The sequence below is a fragment of the Staurois parvus genome, unplaced genomic scaffold (assembly GCF_062004578.1).
Source record: "Staurois parvus isolate SC_StPar_1 unplaced genomic scaffold, SC_StPar_1.0 ptg000172l, whole genome shotgun sequence".
NCBI lineage: Eukaryota > Metazoa > Chordata > Amphibia > Anura > Ranidae > Staurois > Staurois parvus.
The window spans coordinates 577,129-594,625 of NW_028317968.1; the positions used below are offsets into that span (position 1 = coordinate 577,129).

Below are 17,497 nucleotides of genomic sequence, written 5' to 3' on the forward strand. Positions count from 1 at the left end.
GAGCTGAGTGTTGCAAAAAGTGACCCTCGCATGCATGGCCATTCAAGCTGCCGGAGCCCATGAACCCAGAAGAGGGACCGAGAGAAGATGGAAGCCCTGTCAGCAGTCATGGCGCACTGCTGGAGGGCTTTGTTGTAAGGTAAGTTTCACATAATGTGCTAGTATGTGATGCATACTAGCACATTATTACATTGCCTTGCAAGGGAAAACTTTTTTTGGAGAGTTTACTACCGCTTTAAAGTGTTCCTGGAAGGTAGAACTTTTTTCTCAGCTTTGGATGGAGTAAAAAAAATGGTCAAAAACTCTTGTCAGAGTTGTTAGCGTTTCATTGAAGAGATTTTTCTTCACTTCCTGGCCCAAAAGCACAGGAATTGATAAAATATCTTCAAAGTGATAGACAGTTGTCGCTATTAGAAGATTTGTCCTCACCTTTTCTAGAAACAACAGTAAAATTTTGAATTTCATGTGTTTTCTGTTCCAGCAGTTACCGGGACAAATAGAAATAGTGAATCTTCTCGACCCTTCAATTGTTTATCCAAAGTATGTTTTGACTTTATACATACTTTAAGCCACCTAAGAGATTCTAGAGGTGAGATCTCTGCACTTGAAATATATCCTGGATTGGGCTTTAAGTCCAGAGACCAATCATTTGGAGACCTAAACCACATGTTGGATTAAGTCTAATTGTATTTATACTGTAGGTATGTGCAAAGAGTAAACCAAAGAACATATGGGAACTTTATCATATATGAATATAAGAAAATGAAGGCTTACTGGTGGATGGTGACGTTCCTTTACCTCTCTTCTCTTTAGAGTATGAGCTGAAGGGTAGGAGGGAAGAGGAGGAGCAACAAAAACGGAGCCCATAAACCGCCTTTCTCTGTTGTCTGCTCGTGCACGTTGTTCTGTAATTGAGAAAGCAGAGAACAGGACTCAGTAAATAATAATTTATTTTTATAGTTCATATACTTTATACAGTGCACAGAACAATTTACAACGTACATCAGCCTTTGCTTGAAGGCACAAACATTCTAACACGGCCATATAGAACTAATATATGGCATATTTGTTTTCAGGAACTGAGAGCTCTTGGTGCAGTAATTCCAAAGGAGGGTCTTCAGCTATAAAAACATGCCAAAATAATTTAGAGGCAAATTTGTCTTTATTATTTTTTGGTAACAAGATATAAGGACATTATATACGTTGTATATGTGACCACCTTGAAATATTTATCCAAATGTCACTATATCGCTCCTGATACAAAAAAGATTTTTAGCCTCTAAATAAAATTATATATATTTCTGCCACTATACCCTATTTCAAAAATCCAAAAATATAAGTATCACCCCTATTTTAGTGAATACAAGCTGCGCATACACTTCATATTGCTATCATCAAATATCAATTATTACTCATATATTATGTATCATTCTTTGTCTTCACCATTATTTCTGTAGCAAAAAATACATAAATAAAAAATAAATAAACAACTTAATAAATATGACACATGATGTGATATTACACAATTATTACACATTCTGTCCAACAGTTCCGGAGGTGGTGAGAGCACCATGCGGTATCCGCTTGTCACGAAGACATATCATTTGGGCATGTTGATGTTTTTAATTTTGTAAGTGCATTACTTGGAGCAAATAAAGCCATTTATCTTGGGTAATATACTATTGGAGCGGATAGTTTTCTTCTCTTTTCATGATATGGTGGAGTGGAGTTTTTGAATTATCCTGGCAACCAATAATTGAGGGGCTATTCTTGGAGTAACCTCCTGGTCTAATTAAAGGATATATTCTTGATTATGCTTTAACAAAGGCAATATCTGGTGAGTGCACACCTGAGTGGGGGTGCACGGTGGGCACAGCACAAGGTTTCAACACTTTAACGTTTTCTGCATTACATGAAATTATTTCAGCACTGGACTTTAATTTCTTATTTATTACTTTTTTATCACAGGACTTTTTTTTAACTTACGGTATACAGTATATATATATATATATTTTTTTTTTAAAGTCACGGGATTTGTGTAATATTACATCATGTGTCATATTTATTAAGTCGTTTATTTAGTTATTTTTTGTTACAGAAATAATGGTGAAGACAAAGAATGATACATAATATATGAGTGATAATTGATGTTTGATGATAGCAATATGAAATATATAAGGACAGTTGTGTACAGACAAGGTATAGCAAGCCAATGTAGAAAGGCAATAAGACAACTAATACGAGCAGTTACAGTCTACACAACTCAATGGTAGAACAAGAAATATAACAAAATACAACAAAAATAAAGCACAGGAACGTGCCATGGGTGAAGACACTGGCACTGGTGGGAATTGATGTGGAGGCACGGATGATGCTGCACTAATATGCAGCACTAATGGGCATTGATAGGCAGCAATGATGGGCACTGATAGGCGGAACTGATGGGCACTTACTGGCAGAAGATTGGTGGCTCTGACTGGTGGCACTGATGGGTACTGATGGGTGGCACTGCTGGACACTTTTGGGGCTGCACTGATAATCAGTGCCCTAATTATCAGTGCAGATCTCCTCTGTGACGCTTGGCAGTTATCAGCAGTACTTTCCTCACGCTGTGACAGTGTGAGGAAAGTGGTGCCGATAACCGTCAGCTGTGTTTACTTTGTGATCAGCTGTGCCATCGGACACAGCTGATCACATGGTAAAAGGCCGCTGTGATTGGCCTTTTACCTTGGCATGTCATCAGCTTTGTCCGTAGGACACAGCGATCACAGGCAGGGCCAGATGCAAGCTGCTAGGGGCGTGTGGGAGGCGTGTTCTGGGAGGAGGTCATATGATGCCCTCCCAGAACTGGACAACAGTGCTGTAGCTGTCATTTGGCTATAGAGCGGTTGTAAAGTGCTTAAATAAAAATGGCAAACGCGTAAAGCACAATAAGTGAGATGACTGATGATATGAATAGATAAAGTGCAATGAACTCCATGATGTCTGGTGGCCACCTCTCCTGATGTGTCCTATAGATAAGTCACTGACCACATGACCAAGCATGCCAGACGAGGGGGCCACCAGCCAGGAAGTGTGAGTTCGGCCATTTTAGACATTACTCGAGAAATATGCACCCTTAAGGGGGCAATATACTATTGTAATGGAAATGTAAACAAGCGATCAATCTAGTGCACTGGATGCTACTAGATTGATCGCTTTACTTTAGAGTGTGCTGTACTTTTGAGTGTTTTGAATCTTCTTTTAGTAAACAATATCAAGTTACTCTGATACTGCACCATGAGATTTTTTTTTGTTTTATTTTTCACACTGATTTTGGTTGGAGTCTTGATACTTACCTTTTACAAGAGAGTTGGAGGAATATTGACAGTTATTACACCCAGTGTGTTGGAAAAGCGTGTTTGACCTTACCTTTGTATGGGTCAAACCTTGAGGGAAGCGGCAGCATTGGAATGTGATGGTTCATTGTGGTCGAGCACATCAGCAATTTTATATTGAGCATGCATGACATATCCATGTCACGAAACAGGATATTTTGAAGAAAGAAATTTCTCATTGGATATTCTTACACTTTTTATGTATTTTGCTTTTGTTGATATTATTTTCATGTGTATGCGTTTTGTGGTTTTTAGTATTTATTAAGTTTATAGGGGGAATATCAATTATTAAGATATATACAGTATATATATATATATATATATATATATATATATTATACATATATATATATATATATATTATACATATATATATATATACACATGGGAGATTGGACTTCATTGCACTTTATCTATTCATATCATCAGTCATATCGCTTATTGTGTTTTATGCGTTTACATGCGTTTGGCATTTTTATTTAAAAACATTTTTTTGCACATTTGATAGTGGGTTATTCATTTCACTTTATCTATGCATATCATCAGTTATATCACTTATCGTGTTTGATGCATTTACATGCATTTCCCTTTTTTTTTAATTTATATAATTTTTTTGCACATTTATATTGGATTATGCACATTTTAGTTGCGCTACACTTTTTCCATATTGACAGTCTGACTGCACAATCCTCTTTAGATTTACAAATCTACTGGGTACTGGGTATGCCTTCCTAAACAATCCATTGGATTTTTATCTAATCAAGCATTTGAAGCATTTGACCTCTCAGCAAGTTAGAACAATATACAGGGATGTAGGCATCCAGCACAAGTGTAGCACACTCGCACTAAAGCAGGAAGAACTGATGGTATGCAGCTCCTGTGAATTACCAGCTTTTTATTCCTGAGTGCTGGGCTGAGCTTTATGTACATATTTGTACATGAATCTGATGTTTTTAAATGTTATTTTAAATAAATTGTTTATGCAATTTGGAATCATCCTGTCTTTCTGCTTTCTCCAATCTTTGGAGGATCATGGAGGAAGGAGTCAACGTTGCTTATGTAATACAAGCATGTATGGCCTGCTTTTTGGGGATTGGGTGTTGGAAAGACACAGGGGGGAGAAGCAGACATTTGTATTGGCCCTTTCCCCTAATACTACACTGGAGTCAAGTGGACTACATTGCATTAAAGGACTTTGTTAGATATGAAAAGGCATTGTCACTTTCAACACTGATACATTCTAGATCTGAGCACATTTTAATTATTTACTTTTTTTTAATAATTGATATGATGTGGAGAGCATATATGGTATGAAATGTATGCATTAGTATTTATATATTTTATTTATGGTTGAGGATCTAGTGCTGTATATAGTTGTACCTTGTCTGATGTTATAGATGCAATGGCTGAAAAAATTAGTTTTGGATTAAGGTAGGTCAGATTCCAAGAATTTTCTAGAACAAAATCTCTCAGTGGCAAAAAGAATTGGTCTGAATAATCCATCTAAAAACAATTTCGCCAACCATTATGCTATTGAATCTGTGTAACTGGAGGAAGCCCATATACAGTAAGTATTCCATACAGATAGTGTTCCTAGTGGAAATATAACCCGGGATAACAGATATGTAAATTCCCTGTGCTGCTCATAAAATAATTCTAAACCCTAACCTAATGACATTAAGGTCTTTTTTTACATAGGCAGCAAGCGGAGGTGGGCTGTGTTTTTACCATCACAGACCATCTCAACCACAAGACAAACACTTTCCTCATGGTTGCAGTACATTAGTTCCATTGAAAATTGGAAAAAAAAAAAACAGGCATTCGGGAGGCGGTAGGATCATCTCCTGAATAAATGGGAACTGCTGCTTGGCTGCACTCTGTAGATTAAACCATGTCAGAATGCATTTTAAAATGACCTTAATGGCAGGATTACCAAGTTTTATTTTAATAAATGCTGTAGATTTAAAATGATTAAAAATGAAGTTTGAAATGACATTAACATGTTAAAGTTTATTTTAGAATTTAGTAATTGGATTTATATCACCATCATCTTCATCATCCTTCATTTCTAGGTCAGCAGCTACTGCTGTTAGGATAAGAGAACATGCCCAATGGTATAGTAAATGTTATAAACACAATTCTCCATATAATCATACTTATATTTTACATTTCCACAAGATGGCAGACATGCATTTCTACGTGATACATTGGAAAAAATATGTTGTACTTCATCTACACTCGTCAACACTAAGCTACTAACGCTTTTTACTTTTTTCTTTTTGAATAATGGATGGTATAGATCATGGTGGCTAGTGCTTGAAAATGTCAATGGTAGATCTGAGGAAAAGATATCACAGGCTGAACTGCAAAAGGACTAGGTCCCAGGGAAATGTCTTCACTCATATAATGTTCTGCTTGTGTCCATGCAAGTTTCTACTCACAGTCCATCAAAGGACTGGCAATTAACCTACTTCCAGCATAAACTGTCCCTAGTGCATTCATTTACTGTATGTGCTCATTTTGCACTTGTGGGTATGATTCTATGTACCCTGTAAAGAAAAGTATTTTGTTGAAACCATAAAAATATATCAAATAAGGTCTCTCCAATTTGTATTAATTTTCAGACATTTCTTTTACAAAATCAACAATCATGCAATCCAATGTATCTTTACAATTACAGTTAAATGCCAATATAATTATCCAAATAACATTTTAAATAATTTTTATACAAGAAAAAATATATTGCTACTGAAAAAACGATTATACCCACGTAATATAACTTATACATAAATCAAACACTAAAACAAGACCAAAAAAAAAAAAAACACACATTCAGTGCCTTGCCTTCCAAATCTTACATACATTTCATGCAGCCAGAAACAATATAATAACTGGCTGATCACCATGAATACCCCCAGGTGCCCTTCAATATAGGACATACAAGCCAGTTTCCCCCTCTTTAAGACAATAATCTATTTAGAATTAATGAAGTTCGGGCTAAACCCGGGGTAGCAAGCCACCTATACCAAATTTATTTGGCCTGTTTTTGTGCTGGTAAATTAGCTTTTCTTTAGACAAAGTATTATTTGTGTTTTCAGTTCCTCCAAGCTGTGGGAATAGGGTGATAACCATTTTTGAGCAATTCATTTGTGGGGCTTGAAATAACACACGAGTAATAGAGACATGTATTTTCTGGTAATGTAGCCTCGTCCACCATGTTCAATAAAAATATCCCTGGATCTTCTGCTAAAGCAACCTGAAAAACTGATCTTATAGTAGTCAGAACCCCTTTCCAATATCTATGCAGTTTAGGACATCTCCACACCATGTGGATCAGAGTGGTGGGGCCACTGTTACATTTAGGACAAATAAGTTAAATGACCATTACTAAGGCAAAAACCCCCCACAAATGTATCAGAATCAGCCCACAATATCTCTGTATGATACGGCTACATGCACGTTTGTTTCTGGTATCTGAGCTGCATACAGCCGGCCATAGACATGAATTGGTAAAGGCTGCTGTATGAAGCTATTTGCATAAAGTAGCGCGCACTCATGGGCATAATGCAACAAATGCACGAAATGTGCATTTGGTGCTTTACATCTGTGCATGTGTGTGACTTTAAAACAGAACAAAGCACTGCAACCTGTACATGTAGTACCTAATCTTAAGGGTAAAGGGGAAAAAAGAGCAAATTCTGTAACCCTCTGGTGTCTGGCCACTTACCATTGCTGAAGCATTGGTTACATAGTCCTGCCAAAGTATCATGGTGACTAATTCTCAAACAGAAAAGAGATAGAGAATGCACATCTCCATCAAGAGCAGCCATGTCCTAATCCAAACAAGGGCAAATAAGCACCACAAAATGTTCTGAAGCAGACAGCCTTTTTTTTGTCATCTAGAACTTTCTGCTATCTGCAACTTTTGGTTTGCATCTATGTTTTTTCCCTTTTTCTAACCAATGTTAAAGCAGTGGCAATGTTAAAACAGTGGTCTGCAAAGCCTATGTAATCAATGTCTCAGCCCTGGCCACATAACCATGCAGTGGAGGGATATACAATTATCTGTATTACCAATTGATGTGCCCTGTTGAATCTAAATTATGATTCGGCATTTATATTGATGGCAAGCTTGCAAAATATTTGGTTTTTATGATTAGTCATAATTAATATTAATATGTGTAAGTGGTCTTTGACAAATGGTAGTATTTACTATTCTTCAATTATAGCTGAGACCAAAAGATATACAAGTTAAGCTGAAATAGTATATACCAGTTGAAAGTTGAGTAGACTATATTTAGAGATAGTTGGTTAAAAGTATTTGATAGTTATGTCAAGGTTATTAGAAGTGACTTACTATTACATTACGTATTTTCTGTGTATATTTAGTATACGTCATTAACATTGATACATTTACGTCATTAGCTTATAATATTGGTACATCAGCATACATATGTTCCTGTCCATCGAACATCATATGTTTAGCATCTTTACCTTATATGAAATGGCTTTGCTAAGCAGTAATACTTTCCATAGAAGGTATTAAGATCACTAACTATGACGTACATTTGCCTCTTAAAAGTGCATGAGACACAGACACTCGGGGGGCACACAATCTCGCTCACACACACAAGCAACATGACTCTTGCATACACACGTCTGAGAAGCTGCAACAGGTGCATACTGAGATCACTTCCAGCTACAATTTAGTCACATCCGGCTTCTCCTTCTTTACAAAGTCATTGAGAAGGACAGCATGGCAAGGACAGGACAGCCATGACAGATAATGGTGACTTTTTCTTTGAACTTTCGCTTGTCAGTTTTACAGTAGTTTTATCTACATGGAACTGTTCATAATACGTTTTACATTGTTTATTTGACACCATTGTGTGATAGAATAAAATCACACTTCATTTTTTTATTTCAATGGCTCTTTCATTCATAATCGCCTCAAGACACTAGAAGCAGTATTATATGTGTCTAAAAATCCAACATGCCCTATCTTTACATTTCATAAATATGTTTAGGTTAAACATAAAAATAAGGACGTTTTTTGGTATATAGGTCTGTTTATAGAAAATAACCAAACAAAGCCATTTTGTACTGCAAAACACTACTTAAAATGAACATCTATCCAAAGACAGGATAGAGTTGACATTTATGCTCAAAGCCTTCTATTCAGTAAAAAATGATAGGCACCTCCAGAAACATTCTTATGAACCCTGTACTCTTGTATAAGCCATTTTCCAAACGTTAACAGGTAGATAGGCTCAACTCATACCATCTCATTCAGAAAGGTAAAGATACACTTCACTGTTCCAAAGAGAGATTAAACTTTTGCAGGTAGAGATCACAATTTATATTTTATAAGAATGCAACGGTTTTCCTAGGAAACCAAGGGAGTTGCCAAAAACAGCTGTGACCTAAACTTGACTCCATCTCCAAGCAAAAAATATTAACTAAAATGCATGGATAATGAAGGTCTCGAAAATCTCTTTTACCAGACTCCATCAAAGGCCACATGATGGACTGTAGAATGCAAAAGTATGATAGAGATTTTACAATGTTTCAGTTTAGCACACCTTCTCCTCAGCGGCTTTACTTTGAAAGTTGAAAATTCCTTTGTTACATGAAGCTTTTACTGCAGCAATAATGCACAGGCTGGGAAGCCACACTTTCATGATATAATTACTCCTGCAGGGCAGAAAAGGCAGCACTGTGAATCCTACATTAGCTGACAGGAAGATATCATCTCTTGAATTATCCTTCCCAGTGATTTACATGCAGCAAATTTTTTTTCTATTCTAAAATATTCTAGCCTTTTCGGAAATTTTTTTAATTTCCAATAAAAGTCAATATATAAACCTTTGCCTTTGGGAAGCTGTGCAAATCATATTTATGTTTACAGCTATTTAGAAGAAAATTCATCTATTGCAGTACCAGTGACAATTTAAAATATCAAAGCTGAACTTTCAGCCTAGAAAGCCCATGGTGATCCAGTGAATGTTACACGTTTAGCCACTTGAATCAGAAGATTTTATTCTCTTCATGACCAGGTAATTTTTTGCTATTTGGCACTGCGCTACTTTTCCTGGTAATTGCGCAATCGTGCAACGCAGTAGCCAAACAAAATTTATGTAAATGTTTTTTTGCACAGATAGAGCTTTATTTTTATATATATATATATATATATATATATATATATACCAAATAAAAAGACTTCTACTTTCTGCCATAAAACAATAAAAATTTTAAAAAGTCAGATTTCTTCATAAATTTTGTCCAAAATGTATTCTGCTACATGTCTTTGATTAAAAAAAATCCCAATAAATGTATATTGATTGGTTTGCGTGAAAGGCATAGAGCCTACAAACTATGGTATATATACTGGAATTTTGTATTTTTTTATTTTTTATGTGGGAGCGGCTTTTCTGCTAAAACTCTGACCTATTGACTTTCTACTTTCTAGGCTACTGGCCCAGGAAATAGCATGTAGATCAGAAAAGTCAGGAAATAACATGTGGATCAGAAAAGTACCATATTTTTCGCTCCATAAGATGCACTCCCCCCCCCCCCCCAAAAAAAATGGGGGAAATGTCTGTGTATTTTATGGAGCAAATATGGAGTGTCTGGCCCGGCATTCCCCCCATCACCGGCGCTGTGTTGGAATACCAGGCCGACCACTCAGCTCTTCTGTGCAGCAGAACCTGCTTCTTGGTCCTACCTGTTCCTTGGTCCAGCGGTGTCCTCATCACCGCTGGTTTCACCAGCCGTCTTGTCTCTCTGGTGCCAGCATCTTTAGTGTGGGCACCTGGCTATGACAGCTTGCGGTTTCACAGCCGGGTGCACACTGCACAAATGGTCGAGAAGTGCTGCGCTTTGTGAATGGCCCCGTAGTCTTCTGGGACCTGTCACAAGTCCCAGAAGACTATGGGGAGGTAGGACATGCCATGCGACTGGCAAATTGAATTGCAAATTGCAGCCTAGGCAATCGCAGCGGAAGAGGGAGCGGGTACCTGTCAAATTTGGGTACCCGCTTCCCCCCCTCCTGCTTTCTACATGGCAGGTTTTCTTTCAAATAAAGTTGATTTATGAGTAGGAACAGGATACATGAGGTAACATGGTATTTAATTATTTATAAACAGTGATAACTCACCTCTACGCATGGAACGTAGATTTTGCTTGGCATGGCGATGGAGCTCCTCTACACAAGGTGGTCTGGTGGTTGGCAGGAAGATGTTCCTCTGCTGGTGCAAAGTTGTCTTGTAATACACGCTCAGCTTGCTCTCTGCATCCAAGTTTGAAACAGCTGTTTATAAAGACATAATTGTTCATAGATTAATAAATTGGTAGATTAAACATGATAGGGCAAGAAAGACACTTTCACAAACAGTATAAAACAAATACAAAGCACTGTGCTGTATATCATCTATTATGCCTAATATATTAATCACAATGCCATTATATATTTCTGACCCAATACAAGTGTATAACACCTTCCATGCTTCATGGAAGATTTGATTGGCTCAAAACCAAAACGTGTAATACATTGCTAAAGGCTCCTGGAACATTTGCTGATATATGTTCCTTTTGCCATAAACTGTGTATACAGTCAAATTGTATAAAACAATATATATATATATATATATATATATATATATATATATATATATATATGTCACAATAATGTGCAAACATATAAAAGTTCCAAAACAATTGAAAATTCCCAAAAAAATCCCAAAGAAACTGATGATCAGTGTACATGTCCGCTCTGAGTAATGCCGATTATCGGCTCTCCTGTCTTCACGAGCTGTCAGCGTGACAGCTCATGAGGAGAGAAATGCCAATAACAGGCATTTCCTTATTTGCTGTGATTGGACACAGCTGATCACATGACAGAGCCAACGTCTTCGGCTCTTTCCGTTGATCGGTGATCCACTGTGTCCTAGAGACACAGTGCACCACCGATCGCCATGCTGCGCACCCCCGGTGGCGCGCATGCACGGTCAGAGTGGGAGGATGTCATATGACATCCTCCCAGAATGAGAGAACCGCCTTGAGCCCGCCTTATATGGCGGGCGGGAGGCGGTTAAGTGATACAGTATTAAATCTTCTTATCCATAGCAATTCTCTGTGCGTAGTGCTCCAATTAGTGCTCCCCCTCCAGAGCCCCACTCACCACAGATAATTGACCACCTGGAATGGTAGGTCAAATTTGCACAGCTACACAAGATTTTACACTCTCCAGTTTTAATAAATTAACACCTATTCATCTGTGGGGCACTATCAGATTAAGACCTTGGTCACACTGGATGCGAATTGGCATGCGATTTGCATGCCATGCGACTTGCAAATCGCATGCCAAATCGCAGTCTATTGTCCGCAATCAGAGCGGTCATATCGATACGGTTTCCGACTTGGTCAGAGCCAAACCAATTTTTTAAGTAGTACATGCACTACTTTTGGTGCGATTTGCATTGCCATCTGTATCAGATGTTTTCCAAATCGCACCTGAAATCGGCATGTCATCTGACTTTGAAATCATGCAACTTCACTGTAAGTTGCACAATTTCAAAATAATGACCAGGGTGTTAGAGTCTACTGGTTTGTGGCTGACATATTTAATGTATTTGTGGCTGATGTATTTGTAACTGACATATTTGATGTGACCAGGGTGTTAGAGTCTACTGATTTGTGGCTGACATATTTGATGTATTTGTGGCTGATGTATTTGTGGCTGACATATTTGATGTGATCAGGGTGCTAGAGTCTACTGATTTGTGGCTGACATATTTGATGTATTTGTGGCTGATGTATTTGTGGCTGACATATTTGATGTGATCAGGGTGTTAGAGTCTACTGATTTGTGGCTGACATATTTGATGTATTTGTGGCTGATGTATTTGTGGCTGACATATTTGATGTGATCAGGGTGTTAGAGTCTACTGATTTGTGGCTGACATATTTGAACAATCATAATCATAAAACACATAATATACAGTATTAAAAAAAAACACATATTAATTTAGGCAGATGAATACAGAGCATGGAAACAAGGAACAAAAGGAAGTATCACATGTCATTTGTGATTTATGGCTGTTCTACTGATATCTCTTGTGAATATTTAACTCCAGACTTAACTTTCAAAGAGGAACCAAACTGTCTGACATCAAAGGGTTCATTATAGGCTTGATAAACTACAGTACTCCACATGAGCACAATACAAATACAGACTCTCTAGTTATCCAAAATAAATAGCTAGGTCTGGCATCTCTTGAGTCTATATCAGCTATGGAATTTCCTTGCAATTAAAAATGGAAGAAAAAATCGAGGCTAGAAAAACAATTCAGAATAAGGAAATGACTGTTACTTTTGTAGGTGTCTGCTTATTGTTTTTGCAAGAAAATAGCGAATAAACATTACTGAATATAAAAAGTCTATTCCACTGGAAATTCACTCAAATCTCTTCTGTAATCCTGTTTGGTAAATTTAGATCAGGCATACAAAACTGGTGTTGCTTGGACAGCATCTAAAGTTACGAAAATTCTCATATGACAGAATACAACTTCGGAAGTGATGTAATGTACTGTGTTGTATTGTAATGTATTCTTTCATTTCTGAGCATGTGCGGTCACTCGATTTTTTTTTTAGACTAATACTGTACTGATTAAATAAAAATCGTTGGTTCTGGTATCGTACGAGAAATATTTTCATGTTTGAGCGCACCCAAGTGTGTAATTTCAGTTACAAGTATTGTTTAATGGCTTTAATCATAAAATAATTTCATACATTATCAAGAGTAGTATGGTCCATGAGTTCCTCTTTGTTCCTCCTTCTGCAACAGTAGAGGTGTTTGTACTTTTCATTATTCATTTTATATAATATATTAAAGAAAACCAACATGGGGAGTGGTGTCCCCTTGCAATTGTCAGTACAGGTGTGTGAGTCCAGTATCTCCAAAGGCCCCCCTGTACAGGCTGTATTTCAGGGCAAACAACTGCAGTTGCCCACAAAATCCAACCCAGTCAATCCCTAGTTCCTGCAGTATTGATCACCCAGGATCCCTGTTCTATCCCATAGCTATGATGTCTATGGGTACTTTTAGCCTCCTGGTAAAGTTTTTCATTAACACATTTTCCTTACACAGCTTTTCATCTTCATAGGCATGACATTCGATGAAATCTAGAGTAATGTTATGTTTTGCATCAATATATTCCACTGGGAGATATGATATATTTCAGATTTACACGCCCATGTCACACAATAAAATACCTGCCATAAATATCTAGAGAAAACTGGCAGGGACACAGCACACTTATTATTTGCCTTCAGGCTGCATTGAGGTTTTTGTAACTACAGCTTGTTTTTTTCCAAGTACAACTCCTCCTCTACAACTTCTTTGATTTGAAGTACTGAGAATGAGCAAGAACAGTGTAGGAAATCCAAATACATTTGCAATGCTTTCACTATGTCTTTTCCAGTGCAATTACCATAAAAAAAGGAAATATTATATGACAAGAGGTAAATCATACAAATGTATCCTAAATGCAGACTAAAGGCTTCTCTTGATTTCCAAAATGCACAGAAGGATGTTGCAGGCTGCGTCAACTCAATGTCTATTTACAATTGGCCTTATAAATAAGTAATTTACTCTACCACAGTCAAATAATAGCATAGTCATGGCTGAATGGTTAAAGAATGGGTGTCAGTATTTAAAAATTACATTTAGTAATTTATTGGATGTTTCTCTTTAAACTCTGTATAGTAAGCTTCCAGTACAGTGATGCATCCCTGTCATCCATCCTTCCTTGCATTAAAATAAAGTTATATTAATAAAATATGATCTAGTGTGTCGATGGTTAGCTGCAGGTCATCTGGCAAGGTGGAGGCTCTGATCACGGAGAAGATGTTGGTGTGTGTGAGGTACACTGAACTAGCACAGTCTCGTGCTGTGCTTGCACTACATTGAAATGCTGGAAGGTAGTTTGGCTTCTTGGATCATTCAAGCGTGTTTGTTCTAATAATAACTATACAAAGGGCAAGCAAGAAGTATTTCTGCTCTATTTATTTTCCTACATTGCATGGGTTTCCCTCACAGCACTGTCTGGTAGACATGTTTTCTTTGTATTTACTATACTCATTAACATTTCGCCATCCCCTTTTTTGGCTTCCACAATATATTTATTGTATTTTTTGGGATAAGGCCATTAAAAAATAAAAACAGCACTTGGTATTGGCATAAACTAAGTTTCTAATTTAATAACATGTTTGCATTTTTTGTTGTATCAGGCATTTTTAATAAAGCGGAAATAAGAGTTAATGGCAGAATCGGGCGTAACCAATCAGGTTTCATGCTTCATCTTTTTAAATAAACTAAAATAATACAAAATGGCTGTTGATGAATTTGCTAGAGTGTTGGACTTCCCAGAACAGAAATGAACGTAAGACTGAAAGTAACCAAATATACTGTACATAACATTAGCATTTTTACATGAAAATCTGCCTGATGCATTAATGATTGTGATTTTCATGCTACAATGGCAAAGACACAATTTTCGCATGAAGGGCACTACAGTTACAAGTAGTGTTTAATGGGTTTAGTCATAAAATAATCTCATACATTATCCAGAGTAGTATGGTCCATGAGTTGGTCCTTGCCTTAGAATATCTTAATGCCTACATTAGGTCACACCAAAGTGGTATTTCCTTGCATGTCTAACACCCAGGATGAAAGTGGTTGATTCAGTGCTAGGAACTGGTACTGTTTGGCATAAGGTGAGACGTGCATTTTAGGGGTTACGGTTTGCATTAGGGATATGGTTATGGACACTTTTTCAGGGTTAGGTGTTAGGTTGAGGTTTAGTGTTCAAAAAGAATTTGTGGTGTTATGATTAGAATCAGGTGTAATGTTATTTCAAAAGTTTTTTCAATCATTTTTAACATGCAGTATTCAATAAAAGAATACGCGGTGGTCCTGCCATAAAGATCCTTGTTCAGGCGCATTCTGTTATAGGGTGACAACTGTCTTCTGATTGTGCTATTGTGTTGTCACCTTGTTACACATTTTCCTAATGGAGACTACAAGTGGCTGTGCCAACACACATTGTGCAGGCATGGTCCATTATTGCCACCATCAGGGAGCAGGTCTACAGCAATGACATGCAGCTGATGCTGGAGCCAATGCATGTAGACAGGAAGTGGCTGAAAGAGGATGGCAAAAAAGATTAGCAGTACTGCTATGCTAAAAGGATTAAAGTGGTTCTAAAGGCAGAAGTTTTTTAACCTTAATGCATTCTAAAGGCAGAAGTTATTTTACCTTAATGCATTCTAAAGGTAGAAGTTTTTTTTTACCTTAATGCATTCTAAAGGCAGAAGGTTTTGTATCCTAAATCATTCTATGCATTAAGGTAAAAAACCTTCTGGGTGCATTTCCCCCCAACCCACCCTTATAATTACCTGTGCCCCCTCTGATCCAGCCATGTGCATGAGAGCAGCAGCCCTCTTAGTTCTCCCTCTCTTCATTGGCTCACACAGCACCGGGAGCCACTGACTCCTGTGAGCCAATGAGAAGAAATGGGGGCAGGGCCAAGTTGCACTCTGTGTGAATGGGCAATGTCTACTCACAGAAGCCTGGCTCAGGAGCAATGTTACTCGAGCTGCCCCATAGCAAGAGGCTTGCTATTGGGGGCAGTCAGCAGGGAGGAGGAGTCAGTACCACCAGCAGGGTACCCAAAAAGAAGAGGATTGGAGCTGCTCTGTGTAAAACCATTGCACAGAGCAGGTAAGTGTAACATGTTTTTTTTTTTTATTAAAACTTTTAAAACCAATGTAAAGGGTGAAAACAGTATTTTATGAAAAAATGGTGATTGTTTATGATACACAGCAGTTTAGTAAACTAAATGTCATCTAGTTTGGATTTACATTTAATGTAAGGTAAAGGGTGACGGTGTACAAGGCTGTATGGGTATTTATTTAATTGACAAAAACCCAGCAGTAAACACCATCAGCAGTGGGTAAAATACTGGCCAGAATATACGGATGGGCCACTAGCATTAAAACAAAAAATCTTTCTTCTTTTTGAAGATCAGCCCCCTAAATGTTTTCCCCGGTAACACTTCTACTGAACACAAAGGTGGAGATTTTCTTTTTCCTTGCTTATTATCAGGTTGTTAATATATTAGTGTTCCTTATACAGCAGTAGTTTCTACCTTTTTTTATAGCATGACAAATAGAGTAAGCCATATTTATGTGACTCAGTGGTGTAAAAATAAAACAAGCCCATGTTTATAATTACACATTGGTAAATTTAAACACAAAATTAATTATGATATGGACAACTATACATATATTTTACATAATAGTCTGCCACCTATAAATTCTTGCAGCATATCTATTTTTGGCTAACAGTTGTGTCAATAAACTAGCTTGAAAACTATTTTGGTGAGATTTCAGAAACACGGGGAGGGACAACACTGAGTCACACAACCGTCTTGGATAAGTGATATGCTATGGGACTGAATAAAATTCATAAATGTGCTGAATGTACTGATATGCAAATAATTATCTAACGTGGCCATCACTTAGGCATCAGTAATATTGTGCCACAGCACTTCCTTGTTGCCTCTACGTGGCAAGTGATCTTGACTGGGCAGCGAGGTTTAAGGGTGCAGGGAACTCTGAAGGGTTGACTCCTTGCTTCCCTGACTGCAAAAATAACTGCAATACCATATGATTTATAATACCAGATATGAGAAAGTCACACAAATATCAAGAACCAATAACATGTCCAGTTGCATGGGTTGTGGCTTCAGTATACAGAATAAATAAAAGTGGTCACCTCTTTTGGCCAGAAACTTGGTATGTGAGTATCAGAAAAAACACTTCTGTAGCCAAGCTGTGATCCATTACATCTATTGTAGAACGTTGATCAGCACTGTTGAAATAGTTAACTCACTGCATTTGTTTCTATGTCTTGAACATGTCTATGAACACTGCACCATTATGTCTGGAAAATACATTTTATTTTTGTCTTGAGTCTCATACTCACTGATATCCCTCCTAGATTGTAAGCTCCAAGGAGCAGGGCCCTCCTTACCAGGGGCGGACTGACAACTCATGGG

The 17,497-nt window shown here is 37.4% G+C and overlaps 1 protein-coding gene across 2 annotated transcripts in view; it reads right to left on the reverse strand.

Annotated features, from left to right (window-relative positions):
* Positions 1 to 17,497, reverse strand: part of NHS (NHS actin remodeling regulator) — a 298,499-nt gene that overhangs the window by 19,047 nt on the left and 261,955 nt on the right. For both annotated transcript variants that reach the window (XM_089676561.1, XM_089676563.1), the window contains exons 2-3: positions 10,534 to 10,686; positions 775 to 905 (exon numbers count right to left, since the gene is read on the reverse strand). In XM_089676561.1, coding sequence (XP_089532687.1) covers positions 775 to 905; positions 10,534 to 10,686 — 284 coding nt within the window. The remainder of the gene's footprint in view (positions 1 to 774; positions 906 to 10,533; positions 10,687 to 17,497) is intronic.